Genomic DNA, 16,902 nt, shown 5'->3' on the forward strand with positions numbered 1-16,902 from the left:
TTTGAAATGCGGGAAATGTAGCTCTCCAAGGGGTAATTGGTATATGAATCTGGGCTGGAGACATAATTTGGGAGTTCTCAGCGTACTGATGTGAGTAAAATTGTTCAGAGTAGCAGCAGGGAGAAGGGAAGGGAGCCAAATCAGAACCAACACCAACATTTAAAGGCCTGGCTCTGGGCAGGGGATGAAAGGAGAGCCAGAAGCCAGTGGAGGAGAGAATTTTAAGGAGAGATAAATCTGAATCCAATGAAGCTCCTCTATCCAGCAGAACAAGTACTGCATGGCTGTCAATGGATTTGTCCTCTAGGGCATCACTTAGGGAATTTGGTGAGAGCAAGCAGGTCGAGGGTGGGGATGAAGGCCTGATGGGAGTGGGTTAAGGAATGAATGAGAAGTAAGGATATGGAGATGGTGAGTCTTTAAAGATATTTGAGTGAGAAACTGGTAAAGAATCTATAGGAAGACATGATCAGGAAATTCATTGTTTTTTTTCAGATGAGGTTATGTCTATTGATAGTGGAAATGGAGCCAGAGGAAAGGTAGAGAAAAATACAAGAGAGAAACAAAGACCTGGGGGATATTGGAGACAATGGGATAAAATGGACTAAAATGGAAGGACAGGCTTTAAATAGGAGGGATACTTGAATCTCAGAGACGATGGGAAGGGCATGCATCCATCTTTTAAGAGGAGGATTGGAATAGGAGGTAATCCCTTGCTTGCTGTTCTCTGGGCTCTTGGTGAAATAGGAGGTGAAGTTCTTTGCTGAGAGTGATGGGTGTGAGGTTCAGGTTGGGGGCTTCAAGAAAATGGTGAAAAGTTATATTACTGATTGAGCAGGTATCATGTGTCAGGCACTACTATAGGCCCTGGGGCTGAAGCAGGCAACAAAAGACAGACCCTCCTCTTGGAGTTTGCATGGCAGTAGTGTCTTGGTGCCACACTTTGAGGAGGGTCCATAGCCAAAGAGGGCCAGAGGAGACAATTAAAGGAAAGTGCCTCGTGGTCTAGATTAAGCCATGTCAACTACTCTGGTCCTCAGTTTCTTTGTCTATAAAACGAGGAGGACTGGATTAAGTGCTCTCTTAGTTCCCCCAACTCCTACCTCTAACGTCTTTGAATCTAAAATAGCAAAATGTCTGGAGTTTCTGAAGGAACTGGGGAAGAGAAGTGTCACGTGCTCACTCTTAGCCAGGTGCTGGGCTAGTTGCTTTGCACACTTAGCCAGGTGCTGGGCTAGTTGCTTTGCACATGTTTTCTCATATAATTTTCACATGCAAACTAGGGCTCAACCAAGGTAAGTAAATTTCTATGGTTGCCCCACGGAGCTTGGATGCAAATCCACATCTGCCTAACTTCAAAGCCTTTTCCAGGAGACTCCTCTGCTTTAGAGGGAACAGAAAACCATTAGAGGAAAGAGAGACATAGCAGATACTCTCAAGTGTCTGGAGGCAGATTTGTTTTATATCACTCCAGATGGATGAGAGTGTAGGAAAGGACATTATGGGTCAATGAAAAAAAAGACTCTTATGGAAACTGGAATTATCCAACTATTGGGTTGTTTACCTCAAAAGGCAGCAGTGAATGCCTCGGAAGATAGCTTGGGAAGTTGTTCCTTTCAATTCTAAACTTGTACAATTCTCTTAACTTTGCTTTTAATACCATCCATGTATTTGCTTCTCTTCTTTTCCTCTACTTTTCCCGCCTGTCTCCTCCCAGCCTCTGTTTTCTCCCTTCATCTGGATGTAGATGCTTCCTGCTGTAGTTTCCAATTTTTGGCATAACGGAGAGGACACCTCTTAACCCTCTCCCTCCAATCAAGCAAGTGGGTACATGTTGAGACCAGTAAGTGAATTTGCAGGGAACACATTTGTCATTACCCTGATCTCAGAGGACAACTTGTCTTCTGAGATTAAAAAAAAAAACAACATATTCAAAGAGGAAGTATATGGTTACTCACATCAGCTGGAGGACTCTACAGAGGCCATCAAGCAGGGTTGGAGCTGCTTTCAAATTTACAATGATCAGAACAATTTTACCAAAGACCTTGACAATTGGCTTCAAGCATATCCGTTAATGCTGTCACAGTTGTGTTGTCCTTTGGAGGCTGCACGCAAGGAGGGTGAAATGACCTCCTTTCTTTTACTAGTGGGTGTCTATACTCATTGGAAAGTAGGACCTCCAAGGCCCCTGCAATGTGTATAGTGACAATGTTCAAAACTGCATTGTCCTTCCTTGGAAAGTGGTGTCAAGAATGCTCAGAGGATTCTACCTGATAAGGCATATAGCCAGGCTGGCCAACCATGGCGGTTTGCCCAGGACTGAGGAGAGTTCCCAAGATGTGAAACTTTCAGTGCTAAAACCGAGAAAGTCCTGGGCAAACTGGGATGAGTTGGTTACCTTACACCCTACAGCCTCTACACACGGGTCCAGCCAGCATGAGCCAATTGTCCCAGCATGATGCACCGTGAAAGAAAATGTTAACGATCCTTCTAGAAGGATATTATTTGACAAGAGAGGGAGAAAATTAAAATGTTGGTCTTATAACCAAATCAGGGTCTTCTTGAAAACACGAAGCCAAAATTTATTCTAACATGCGGCAAAGATGAAAACAAAGTCAAGTCTTTGTTATAAGATCTGAGAGTCTACCTTTGTCAAAAAGCATCCCCAAAGTGGTTAGTAATTAGTAGAATAGCAAACAGGCTGGTTTTACTCATGACAGAGAACCACTCATTCTGTCTCTCACCTGATGAATTTATGAGCCAACTGTTCCACGAAGTAATAGATTTCATTCCAGTGGTGCAGCACACTTCCTGATCTAGGAAAATAAAACAGATGTGACTTAATCAGGTGTTCATTTGTCTTTACCTTGTGTCATATATTCTATTATTTAACTTTTGACCTATCCTCTAACTGGGCTCATTATCTGAAATTTCCATAACTTTGTAAATTATTTAAAAGGATGCTTAGACTTAATGTTAGAATTCTGAGAAATTTTGGTAAAGAACTCCCTTCACTCCACCTGCTACTCCTTCCCACCCCATTCCACACACTCATACGCTAAAAACAAAACAAAACAAAACAAAACAAAACAAAACAAAACAAAACAAAACAAAAAACCCTGGGCCCAGCCAGATTCACAGGTTAGTTTCAAATCTTTAAGAAACAGTTATTTTTGTGCTCTTTAAATTATTGCTCTGATGAGAGAAGAAAAATGATTCCAATTCATTTAAATGAAATTAGCACAAACTAGATGCCCAAATAGACAAAGATAAACAAATCCCCCTCTTCAAAAAAGAAGAGTCCAAATTCATTGGTAAATACAGATTCAAAAATCTGTAAATAAAATATTAGCAAAATGAATCCAGCAGGAATCCAAAAGAATACTAATTAATTAATTGGTATTTATTTCAAGAATGTATTGATAGTTCAACATTTAAGGATATCTAATGCAACTAGTCATACTAATAAATAAAAGAAGAAAAATGATACAGCCTTTCTTTAATAAAAAGGGGGAAACTTTACTGAAAAAAGAGGGAAACTTTCTCTAAGACAGATGGGATCATAGCATTTTAGATTTGGAAGGGGGCTTCTTTATTTCCCAAGGTTGACTTCTGTTTCACTGATACGACTTACGACTGCTTCAGTTCAGCTTCTAAGTATTTTTCATAGTGCTCGTACTTCAATCTGTTGCATTGACTTCATAGTAAGTTTTTCTATTCTAACCCACTCTTCTGTAGCTTTGATGTTCTTTCCTTTCACTTAAGGATCTGTTTCAGCTGAGCCTTGCATTTCTGCCTGTCATTCTAATAATTCTTGAGGTTAGAGTTTGCTCCTTTGACTCTGACATTTCGTACTGCAAACATTTTCCACTGTTTTCAGATTACTTTTATTTTTTATGCACTCATTTATCTTAATTTTAACTTCTAGAGAGTTATTATTATTTTGTCTTTGTTTCAGACTATTTTATAGATATTTAAGATGAATTTGGGCAAAGTAGATTTTAGGCCTTCCTTTTCATGATGCAATATCTTTAGGAATTCTCATTCTGGTTGAGTGTATTCCATCTCTATGAGGAAAATTTATTTTCTTCTGCCCCATATCCATAAATGATATGTCTGTCTGATCTGAGAAGAAGTGATACAATATGTTACGGTCATGCACTGAAAGATTCCGTATCATAAGGATATCTCATGTTCCTCAAGTTAATCTATAACTTCAATTCTAGGAAAAATTCTGAAAGGAAGTTTTGTTAAACTCAAAAACTGACTCCAAAAATGAAATGAAGATTACAGTTCTAAAAGTAATCAAGGCAATAATGAAAAAAAACAAAGTTGGAAAGTTTGCCCTATCACATATAGTGGCCCTATGGGCATGATATAGAACAGTAGAAGGAATGGAGTAAAATGGAGAGCCCACACTTCGATGTATGTGAGGTCTCTCTATACAGTGAAAGCAGTGATTCAAACTGGGGAGGGAGAATGAACCCTTCCATAAGTGATACTGTGACAAGGGATTTATAGTTGGAAACAACCAATCAGATCACTATCTCATACCAAATGTCACCCTGGATGTATTAAAACCTAATGGGAAAAACACAACTTTCAATCCATTGCGTGAATTATAGAAGGAGATTTTTACGTCATCATGTTAGTGAAGGGTTTCTTCAACCAGATACAAAAAGTAGGAATTGTTTTTTAAGAAAAGAATAATTTTGACTATCTGAAGGGTCTAAAATTCTGGATGACAAAAGATACCATAAACAAAGACAAGAAGAGAATGAGAGGGACTTCCCTGGTGGCCCAGTGGTTAAGAATCCACCTTCCAGTACAGGGGATGCGGGTTCGATCCCTCATGGGGGAACTAACATCCCACATGCCACGGGGCAACTGAGCCTCTCTAGTGCACTGCCACTAGAGAGAAGCCCGTGCAGCCACAATGAAAGATCCTGCATGCCGCAACTAAGACCCAACACAGCCAAATAACACAAAAATTAAAAAAAAAAAAAAGAAAGGGAGTGAGAGAAGATGTCTGCAACAAATAAAAAAGGCAAAAGATTACTGTCCAAGATATATAAATAGTTGGTACAAGTAAATATTAACAAGGCAAACAATAGAAAAATAGACAAAGGATCAGAACAGGCAATCCCCTGAAGGATGGTAAGTCAGCATTTGAAAAAACATTCAACTCTTCTGATAAATATAGAAATGCTTTTTTAAACAATTGTTTGGGGAAGAGCAAGCAGTTTCAGGGGGCAGCAGCATAAAGCCCACAGGGTAGAGGGGTGAGGAGTTGGGGAGATGGGGAAAGGGATCAGGGAGAGAAGGGGGCAGGGGCTCTTTTATCAAAAATAAACCTTTTCCAATAAACTTTTCTATTCCAGTTTCTCAGCCTTTATACATTCCATCTGCTTGGGACATGCAATGTCCACACTGGCAAACTCCTAATCATTCTGTAAGACGCAACTTGGTCTCTGCCTGTTGCCTTTGACCAACACAGATGGGGCTCAGTGCTCCTGCCCCAGGCTCTCAGGCACCGTGTACATCTCTCAGTCACCATCCTCTGATATTGGGTTGCAATCACTTTTTTTTCCAGCTCCCCTTGTGAGGGTCTTAAGGATATTTGCCTCTCCAGCATCTACCTGTTTGTTGGATGGAAGGAAGAAGAGCATGGGGAGAAGTCTCTATTGCTCATGGATGCCTCCTGATCTTTTGCCAGTTGGACAGCACCTCTTCCGGTCTCATTTGGATGAACACCCTGGGCCTGAGACTCAGACGGCTCCAGCCAATTCCTGTGATCCTATGTGAACCTGAGGAGCCTTCCCAGGTGGATCAAGGATTCTAGAGCACAGCTCCTTGATGAATGGGCCTACCTAATCATCAACAGTAGATGTCTGAGCTTAATGCGAGCTGGGGGTCTCCCAAAAGTTCACCAGAACAGCATATCCCAGCCCTGCGCTTTTAAAGCTTTGGAAAGCCTTTTATTAGAATCCCAGTCATCCTCCTGGACAAGCTTCCATTGTATATTTCAAATCTCAAAGACTGGTCCTGGCTCCTCTTCTTCAGCTATGGGGTAGATGCTCTGGTCCTGGGGATCCTAGTGAGGGGTCTGGCAGATCTGGCCCAATGCTGTATATGTGCTTCAGAAGAGGCACTATGTGACTGCTGGTCCAGTTAGAATTCTACAACTCCTTTCCACTGGAATCAAGAGATTTCCTTGAACACTGATTGTCTGTGCCCACTTCTGAAATACAACGCTGTGTTTTGGTCCATATCACCCAAACAAGTACTATCTGAAATTTTGGTTCCTGAGGGGTAGGGTAAGACACCTCTGATTAGAGAGGAATCTCCGCAGCTCCTCTATTCCATGTTTGTTTTTCTCATCGGTAGAGAAGTCCTGTAGTGAGGGAATTAAACTGGGAGGGGAGGCAAAGAAGAGGTGAAACAGGGACTTGAACGAGAATTGGGGGGTCTGTTTTTGGCTGTCTGCTAAAGGAGAAGGGGTTTCGAGTAAATCCTTTTTGAGTTTCTTTCTTTGTTTTCAAGGATTGGCCACAAATCATTGGCGTTCCTTTACTTATTAAAAAGGGTCGCCCAATGTTCATTTACATTTTCTTTTGGCTTAAAGCATTTCATTTTTACTATTCTTCTGTCTGACTGACATGTAAAATTTAGACAATATTGGTATTCATCTGATTTCTTGATGCTAGATATAGGGAAAGATCCAAGAAATATCCTGGAGTGTTAAGAAAAAAGTCTAAAGCTATCTGGAACACTTTCTTGCCAATTGACAGGTGCTCTATTTTCTCAGGAAGAAAATAAAATGAGGCCCTTAAGATAAAATGAGAGGGAAGGAGATATTGACAGGTTTGCTTCTCCCATCCCAGCTCTACTAATAATTGTCCTGTTACTGTTGAGGTTTGTTGTTTCATATTTACACATGACCATTCTTGACACAATTATATAAGCCTGGACCAAAATATACACTCTTTGTGACACGCTTGAGATGTACATAGCCTATTCCCTCAAGCACTGAGGGTAAACATAACCTTCTAAGATTCTGGGAACAAAACTGGTATTGTCTTCTCTTGGGTTACCATGGGACCCCAAGGGGCCTCAGCTACGAAAGTGGCAGAGGAATATGGGGTTATGTAGAGCTGCACCTTGGAATCCTTCTAGTTTTCATGACTGAGCTTCTTAACCCACACATGCACGTTCTGTCCTACCCCAAGATCAAATCACCTCTTAGAGAAGGAAAGAATCCCGTGGCAGCTACTTCTGGTTTTAGCATGGAGGTGAGCATGTTGGACGTCCCCAGGAGCAAGGGGCTTGCCTGACTGGTGCCATAGTCCTCTCCCCTGCCTCACCACCACCCATTGACCACAGATGGACTCCTAACTCTGAACTCTTAACTACTTCATCCATGGGGGATCTGGAAACTACCAACTAAGACTTGAACCAGACTCCTGTCCTTCTCTCATGGGGATAGATATGCTGGGTCTTTAATTTTGTTTGGACTTTCTGTTAAAACATGCATGTCTTACCCACACTTTGCCTTGTAAACTGATTTTCTGGTTTGGAATCTGATCTAGTAGCTACTCCCAGAATAATCAACCCAGGGTGGTGTGTCCATGTTCAGACCTTGGCTTCTTTTCGACCCTATGGACCTAAGTGGACTCCTGGTCATAGCCAGGAGAAGTAGGGTGTTGGCTGGGGAAGTGGCAGCTTATCTCCACCTTATAATGTGTAAAACATCTCATTTATCATGCCAACCTGTTTAAGAATTACTGATCTTAAAATCCCAGCTATGGAGCCCCAATGTTCTCTTTAGTAATGGCTCACCCAGCCATTGTTACCAAAGCTCCAGGGTGGAAATAAAAACTCCTTCCTAGCCCAAATATAAGTATTACTGGGAAAGATTCCATTGAACTCTGCTGTGGATTGTTTTGTCTTGTTTTTTTTTTTTAATTGCTTTTAACACACAATTGCTGACTCACTATAGTCAAAGAGTTGAAATATACATGTTTTAGAAGTCAGTGGGTGTGAAATGTCCCAGCTATTTGACTCAATTAAATCCTAACTCAAATGCAATTTTAGCCCCTGAAGATTTCCATGGGCCAACTGGGTATCAAGATGGTGTGGAGGATTCAGGCTCTTCTTGGGATTTCATGCCTTGGTTCCACGAGTATAAATCTCAGCAAAATTTGGTATTCAAGTAGCCTCCCAGGAATTCTGCTTCATTACAGCCCTACAGAGTTCTGTGCTTAAAGATTCACTCAGTACACTCGGGTCCACTCAAAATCAGAGTCAACCCCTCTTCACACCACCTCCTGACTTGGCTTTGAGAAGGGCTCCCCAGACCATCAGGAGGCAAAGCCGCCAGTCCCATGAGAAGGTAACTGCTGGGGGCAGCTCCAGAGCTCCTTAGCTATTTTTGTTTTTCTACGCCCTCTCCAGTGTCTGGAACATGATAAGAAGTCAATACATTTTGTGACAGTGCATTCACTGTGTGTTCCCAGTGAGGGGTTTTGCGTGAAACCTCGCATGGCCCTCAGATTATTGCTCAGTTATTTCCAAAGGTTTGATATGCAAAGAGTAAGAGCAAAATAAGAACACTGAGTCTCATTTTGATTTGTTTCTAAAACACATTCTTTTGTGTTTATGTGAGTTTCCAAACCTCCCTGTGGTTAAGCTCCTCAGAAAACACATGCTCTTTCCATTAACCACAGATACAACTAGTCAGAAAGAAGCAAGTGGGCCAAATTGAGTTAAAATTGTCCCCCCTCACCCTTTGCACATGGGTTAGGGTAAAACGAAAGGGGAAAAAAGAGCTCGCAGTTGGAACCATCACCCAGGAATCTTTTAATTCTGGAAGAGCAGAGTCGCGGTAAGGGTGGAAATGATAAAACTGTCAGGTCCTGCTTTTCCTTAGCCCCACCCGGCTGAAGTCATTCATCTCCTCAGTGACCCCACCCAGGTCCCCAGCTAATCCTGGGAAGGTATGGCAGCCTCAGGCGCAACTAAGCAGGACCAGCAATTAGTTCTGGCCCCATGTTCATCTGTATCTTCCCATCTCACCTCCATCCCACTCCCCCACTTCTTCCTTGGCCCTCCCCTCCTTCCTCCTAGACTCCCCTACACCCTAACTGGCTGGACCCCAAAACCCAGCCCAGACCTTCAGCCCTTGTCCTCCTATGATTGACTGGGGTCATGGCCAAGCCTCCCTCCTGCTCAGAAAGCTTGACCTCGACCCTTGCCTCCACTCCAATTTCATCAGATACCAGTGCAGACCCAAACCAAGCCACTGAGCACTGTACTTGGAGTAGACGGGCTACCCACTCTGCTCCTGTCTGCGTCTGGAGACCCCAGCCCCGCCGTACTGATGTGTGAGGAATTTCGCCTTTAGTCCATCTCACTGATGGCTATGACAACAATGACTTTCAAGCTGTGGAATGCAACCTATTAGTGATTTGGGAAATCAGTTTGGTGGGATGTTGCCAACAGTTAATAAAAATGAAATAGAATAGAAACATCAGATATATTGCATACCGTAGCAGAAAGTCATGCTACGTGAAACGTTTAGTCAACTATGTGTAAGTAATGCACATACACTGTGTTAAGATGTAAACTGTATTTTTCTTGTGAATGATCAAAAAGATATTAGAGCAAAACACGTACTCCTTTCACCTCCACCAACTTGCCTTTTCTAACGTGCGCGCGGGCGCACTCACGCACCAGGAAAAGCCTAGAGACATTTTCTCATATCAAGTATTGGTACTTTTGGTGCAAATTCAACACAAAACTGTTGCTGTTGCTGTTGTTACGAGAACAGAAAACTGGTTAGCTGACCAAGAGGTATTTCCCATAATTGAAACGCACACTAAGATGTGATAAAGGAGGGCCACCAGTCAAAGCCACCAGTGCGATCGGTGGATGAACACCAGGTGGCCATGACAAGACAAGGGATGGTACTGCGGCTGCCAGAAGACTCAGAGCCCCTCTTCACGTGCAGGCCACAAGGACACGATAAGCCCCCCTCAAACACAGAGCCATAGGAGTGAGAGAAGTGGGGGCAGGGCAAGACTGAAAAGATTTACATTTACTGAGTGTTCAAATTCTTGCACTGGGCTAGGATTTCCCGTTTGGAAGAAAGGTGCCTCCTCTCCTCACTACACCTGCACCCAGCAGGAGGGTCTTTTGAAGATAAGCAAAGCAGCTTCAAGTTATTTTCTCTATACTCGAGTATAGTGAGCGTAAGTTTTTTTCTACCCTGAGACGGTGGCCACTGTAACTCCCCACTGTCATGATTATTAAACTCCCGGGAGCAAGGTATGAAGTGCTCATTTTCTTACCCACACTCACGATTAGCTCTTTCTCAAATACCTGTAAGTTTTATAAATGAAGATGAGTTTTCATTATATCTTTTATTTGAATGTATTTAATAATAGGCCACAGATTTTTTTCATATTTACAATTTATTTGTCTTTCTTTGTTTTAAAACATGGTGGATCAGTTAGGACCAGCCACATAATGTGTAGGATCCAAAATGAAAACACCGGGCCTCTTGTTCAAAAATTATTAAGAATTTCAAGATGGCAACAGCAGAGCATTAAACTAAGGGCAGGACCTTTCTAAGTGCGGGTCCCTGGGTGACCACACAGGTCCCATGCCCACGAAGCTGACCCTGGCATTGGTATCCTTTGCCCATTTTCTATTGGGGTGCAAATGTTTTCTTAGACCAGGGGTCAGCATACTTTTTCTGTACAGGGCCAGATGGTAAATATTTTAGGCTCTGTGGGCCATATGGTCTCTGTGGCCACTACTCAACTCTGCTGTTGTAGCACAGAAGCAGCCATTGGCGGAACATGAACTAAATGACAACACAATTTTATTTAGAAAAACAGGCTGCAGGCCATAGTTTGCTAACCTCTGTCCTAGACAGTCACTTTCTTTCAGTCTTCCTCATGACAAGATAATATAAAAATCTATATTTCTTTTCCTGGTAGCTGAAGCTTTAGTGTACTTTCACTATTCATTTCCTGTTATTTATTGCTGAGAATGTGGACTGGAAAAGTTATGCCTTGGGATATATATGGAGGCATTCTTTGCTACCTAATAAATATTTCATGGGTATTTGAAATGAAAGTTTATTCTCTGTGGGACATAGGGTTCAAAATATATTTATTAATTCAATCCCATTAATTATTTTTCATATCCTCTATATCCTTTGAACACAAGTATTCAGAGAGATGTCTTTTCAGATTCTACTGAGAAAATAATTTGGTTTTCATCTTCAGCATTCAAAATAAATGTGTTATTTTAATACATTTCCTAAATATAAAAGCACTCTTGCATTCCTAGAATAAGTTTTTACTCTTTTACTGTACTTTTAGTTATGTTTTAATGATATTTGATTTCAGATTTAAAGTTTTCATTCAAATTTGGTCAGAAGTTTTATATGTGTTATCTTTGGTAGATATTGATACCAGATATATGCTAGCTTCCTAAAATAAATTGGGAAACTTCATCTTTTCTATTTCCTGGAGAGTTAAACTTTATTGAAATTTTCTTTTCCTTGAAGATGTGATAGGACTTGCCATGAAACCAACTTGGTCCAAAACCAAAGGACCTACCCCCAAGGGCAAATCAGTCCCTCTTGAGTGTCTAGATTCTACTGAGGAGGTTGGGAGGAGGGGCAAAATCGCAAACACTGAACATTTCACCTAAAGGAATTTTTAAAAATCACCACACTGAATCAGAGAAGACAAAGAAATAATCAGAGAAGACAAAGAAATAAAAGGAATCCAAATCGGAAAAGAAGAAGTAAAGCTGTCACTATTTGCAGATGACATGATACTATACATAGAGAATCCTAAAGATGCTACCAGAAAACTCCTAGAGCTAATCAATGAATTTGGTAAAGTAGCAGGATACAAAATTAATGCACAGAAATCTCTTGCATTCCTATACACTAATGACGAAAAATCTGAAAGTGAAATTAAGAAAACACTCCCGTTTACCACTGCAACAAAAAGAATAAAATATCTAGGAATAAACCTACCTAAGGAGACAAAAGACCTGTACGCAGAAAATTATAAGACACTGATGAAAGAAATTAAAGATGATACAAATAGATGGAGAGATATACCATGTTCCTGGATTGGAAGAATCAACATTGTGAAAATGACTCTACTACCCAAAGCAATCTACAGATTCAATGCAATCCCTATCAAACTACCATTGGCATTTTTCACAGAACTAGAACAAAAATTTTCACAATTTGTATGGAAACACAAAAGACCCCGAATAGCCAAAGCAATCTTGAGAACGAAAAATGGAGCTGGGGGAATCAGGCTCCCTGACTTCAGACTATATTACAAAGCTACAGTAATCAAGACAGTTTGGTACTGGCACAAAAACAGAAATATAGATCAATGGAACAGGATAGAAAGCCCAGAGATAAACCCACACACATATGGTCACCTTATCTTTGATAAAGGAGGCAAGAATATACAGTGGAGAAAAGACAGCCTCTTCAATAAGTGGTGCTGGGAAAATTGGACAGATACATGTAAAAGTATGAAATTAGAACACTCCCTGACACCATGCACAAAAATAAACTCAAAATGGATTAAAGACCTAAATGTAAGGCCAGACGCTATCAAACTCTTAGAGGAAAACATAGGCAGAACACTCTATGACATACATCACAGCAAGATTCTTTTTGACCCAGCTCCCAGAGAAATGGAAATAAGAACACAAATAAACAAATGGGACCTAATGAAACTTAAAAGCTTTTGCACAGCAAAGGAAACCATAAACAAGACCAAAAGACAACCCTCAGAATGGGAGAAAATATTTGCAAATGAAGCAACTGACAAAGGATTAATCTCCAAGATTTACAAGCAGCTCATGCAGCTCAATAACAAAAAAACGAACAACCCAATCCAAAAATGGGCAGAAGACCTAAATAGACATTTCTCCAAAGAAGATATACAGATGGCCTACAGACACATGAAAGAATGCTCAACATCATTAATCATTAGAGAAATGCAAATCAAAACTACAATGAGATATCATTTCACACCGGTCAGAATGGCCATCATCAAAAAATCTAGAAACAATAAATGCTGGAGAGGGTGTGGAGGAAAGGGAACACTCTTGCACTGTTGGTGGGAATGTAAATTGATACAGCCACTATGGAGAACAGTATGGAGGTTCCTTTAAAAACTACAAATAGAACTACCATACGACCCAGCAATCCCACTACTGGGCATATACCCTGAGAAAACCATAGTTCAAAAAGAGTCATGTACCAAAATGTTCATTGCAGCTCTCTTTACAATAGCCAGGACATGGAAGCAACCTAAATGTCCATCGACAGATGAATGGATAAAGAAGATGTGGCACATATATACAATGGAATATTACTCAGCCATAAAAAGAAATGAAATGGAGGTATTTGTAATGAGGTGGATGGAGTTAGAGTCAGTCATACAGAGTGAAGTAAGTCAGAAAGAGAAAAACAAATACAGTATGCTAACACATATATACGGAATCTAAGGAAAAAAAAAAAAAAAGCCATGAAGAACCTAGTGGCAAGATGGGAATAAAGACACAGACCTACTAGAGAATGGACTTGAGGATATGGGGAGGGGGTGGGGTGAGATGTGACAGGGTAAGAGAGTGTCATGGACATATATACACTACCAAATGTAAAATAGATAGCTAGTGGGAAGCAGGCACATAGCACAGGGAGATCAGCTTGGTGCTTTGTGACCACCTAGAGGGGTGGGATGGGGAGGGTGGGAGGGAGGGATATGCAAGAGGGGAGAGATATGGGAACGTATTGTATGTGTGTGGCTGATTCACTTTGTTGTAAAGCAGAAGCTAACACACCACTGTAGGGCAATTATACTTCAATAAAGATGTTAAAAAAAAAAAAAATCACCACACTGGACTCTTATTATCACTTTGGTTCAAAATTTAAGTATTTCCAGCCCTCCTACTACACAGTAGGTAGGCTTGGGATGAAGAGGAGGAGTTTGGGAGTTCGATAAAAGTAAACGACAGTTTTGGGGAGATATATGTGAATGTAATATGAGAAATTTTTTTCTATCCTGCATAAAAAATGTACTTTCACTTTCTCTTTTGAGAATCCATTCTTTAAGTTTTATATTTTGCTGTATAACCTCATTGATAACAGTATTGTGATTTATTAACTTTTCTGGGACCATAACTTCTGTTTCTGGTACACCATGTCTTTTCCATATCCTTTATTTCCAATACATTGTCCATTTTGATGTCAATATTTTCAAGTGATATTTTTCAATAAGGGTATGTGGGTGGTATATATTTTGAATTTTTATATGTCTTAGGAAACCTAGTAATGGAATTTAAATATCACATTTCACTCAAGACTTTATTGAGGTTTTTTGAGCATTTAATGTTGTAGACTAAAAAAAAAAAAGTCTAATGCCACTCTGAGTTTTGGTTTTTTATTTTGTGGGAGATGAGATGCCTCTTATTTTCCTTTTTGGAAGAATGTAGACATTTCTGTGTACTCTTATATTTTAAATTTTTATTTAAGATTGTGTACATTTGGATCCTTTAAACATATTAATTAGGCTGAGTATTTGGTAAGTCCTCTAGATCTGAAGACTTCACTCTTTCTTCAGCTCAGGAAAATGGACTTTTATTATTGCATCTCTTATATTCTCTTTTCCTAGAATTTATATTTATATATATGTTCCTAGCCTATATACATATATGTATATATGTTCCTAGCCTTTGTATTACTTATCTCTTGTCTCATAATTTTAATCTCTGTATTCTTTCTGCTTGAGTTCTGGAAAAAGTTTCTTAAACTGTCTTCTGATGAGCTGAATTTACGTTTGCAATATTCAATGTGGTGGTCATTGTTTCCAATGAACTTGAATACTCAGAAACAGCATATTTTCTCTCCAAAAGTTTCTTATTTTCAGCTGTTCCTTTCTCATGACAGACTGCTCTTATTTGTTGATGTAATATCTCAAAATTTACTGAAAATACTAATGAGATATATATTTGTTTAAATGGCTTTGATGGTCATTGCAACATCTTTTATATAATCACTATTATATTTTAAAGTTTTTTTTAAACCTTGATTCACTCTTTGGGTAATTTCTTGGAGAAAATTATCCCTACTCCCCTTTTTAGAAGAATCCATATGTATTTGAAAACGTCTTTCTGTTTTCTTCACATGTAAGTGACATCTTGACAGGTGTAACATTTTAGATCATAACTTTATCCATCAAAGTTCTCCACCATTTAATGTTGCAGAACCTTTGTAGGTAACCTGTATCTTCTCCCATTCATAAAATTCTTTTGTGTTTGAAATTAAAAATTTTCACCAGGAAATGTTTAAGTATTCATCTCTTTTAATTAATTTTGATTATTACTTGATAAGCCTATTCAATCTGCATTTTCAGGTTTTTGTTCTTTAGTCAGGAAAGTTCTCTTCTATCAAAGCTTTGAATGTTTCTTCTGGACTATTTTTTAGCAACCCAAATTATCTGATATATTGGATATCTATTTTTGTCATTCATTAGGTATCATCTTCTCTCTCATCACTTCTGTATAACTCATTTCCTATTCAAAGTATGAGGATTTCTCAAACATGCCTTCATCCTTTATTTTCTTCATTGTCAGTTCTGCCCTTTACTGCTTCTGAGTTGACTTCATAACTTTACATTTTTCCATATTACTTTATATTTCTTTAACTGTTCTAGATCCCTTTTCTTCTCTTTTCATATTTTATCACCTGTTTCACAAATTTATTATTTAACTTCACTGAAATCATAACACATATGGTACTAAAACTGACCTCTTTTGCTGTTGAAAATTCTTTCCATAAACATGTTCTTCCACCTCAGGAATTTTGTTTTCACCACTTATTTTCAGTTGGTAAAATCTTGTAGGCCCTATTTTCATCTTTCGATATGGGAAGGTGTAACTGGGTCTCCTATTTGCTTCCCCAATACTACATATATATATATATGTATATATGGCATTGTCTTCGCACTTATAAACTTCTCTAAGAACTTAATCTGGGGGAAGGGAGTTGGTCTTAATGGCTAAAGTAAGCTTATGTTATTGTTCCATCAATTAAGGGAGAGCAGGGAATGGAATAACTCATCACTTCTCACGAAGGAACCTAATCCTTGCAAGGTTTGTGGGTTTGTTTTGGACACGGTTACACCAATTCCAGCTTGCCATATGTCGGGTTTTTAGGCCTGGTGTCTACTCCAAGTTCACACTGTGCTCATTCCTGATCCCTGCTGCATCCACATAATCAAAGACAGAACTCTGCCATTTCCCTGGAAGCCCAGATCTACAGGGAGGATTCAGCAATATTGGACAGAATCACTGTCACGAAGATGCCTGGTGTTCACGCACTCTCTCTTTAGTGGCTTGGTTTCCCCTTTGACTGTCCAGCGCAGCTGCCTCTGCGTGATGCCGATGTACAAGGGCAGCAGGGCTCTACGGAGATGCCTCTCATCCCCCTTATGTCGCACTCTTTACTTCAAACTCACTTCCAGATTTGGGATTGTTCTTGGGGTTCCTCCATAATCTTCTTCTACATGTTTTTTTAACTTGGCAACAGAGTTGAAAGTAGACCCTGGCTGACCTCCTTCAAATTCAACCCATCTGCTTTGTTTCTACTGGAATTTCTTACAAGTGTATTTCATGTCAGCGTTGCTGTCCTCAGTGGTTGGACCTGATGCAGGCTTCCCCCAGATGCCTCCTTAAGACTTTCTCTTTTGGGGGATGGGGCAGTTTTAGATGATGGTGGTAGAGGCAGTGAGAAGCTAACTGTCCATGTCCAGCTTCTTTCTCAGAAGTCATCAACAAACTTTCTTTCCT

At 40.0% G+C, this 16,902-nt stretch overlaps 1 protein-coding gene across 3 annotated transcripts in view; it reads right to left on the reverse strand.

Moving 5' to 3' along the window:
* ANTXR1 (ANTXR cell adhesion molecule 1) overlaps positions 1-16,902 on the reverse strand; it is a 244,310-nt gene that overhangs the window by 213,965 nt on the left and 13,443 nt on the right. For all 3 annotated transcript variants that reach the window (XM_082426036.1, XM_082426038.1, XM_082426037.1), the window contains exon 2: positions 2,745-2,816. In XM_082426036.1, the coding sequence (XP_082282162.1) occupies positions 2,745-2,816 (72 nt within the window). The remainder of the gene's footprint in view (positions 1-2,744; positions 2,817-16,902) is intronic.

The sequence above is a fragment of the Balaenoptera physalus genome, assembly GCF_965194825.1.
Source record: "Balaenoptera physalus genome assembly, chromosome: 15".
NCBI classification, from domain to species: domain Eukaryota; kingdom Metazoa; phylum Chordata; class Mammalia; order Artiodactyla; family Balaenopteridae; genus Balaenoptera; species Balaenoptera physalus.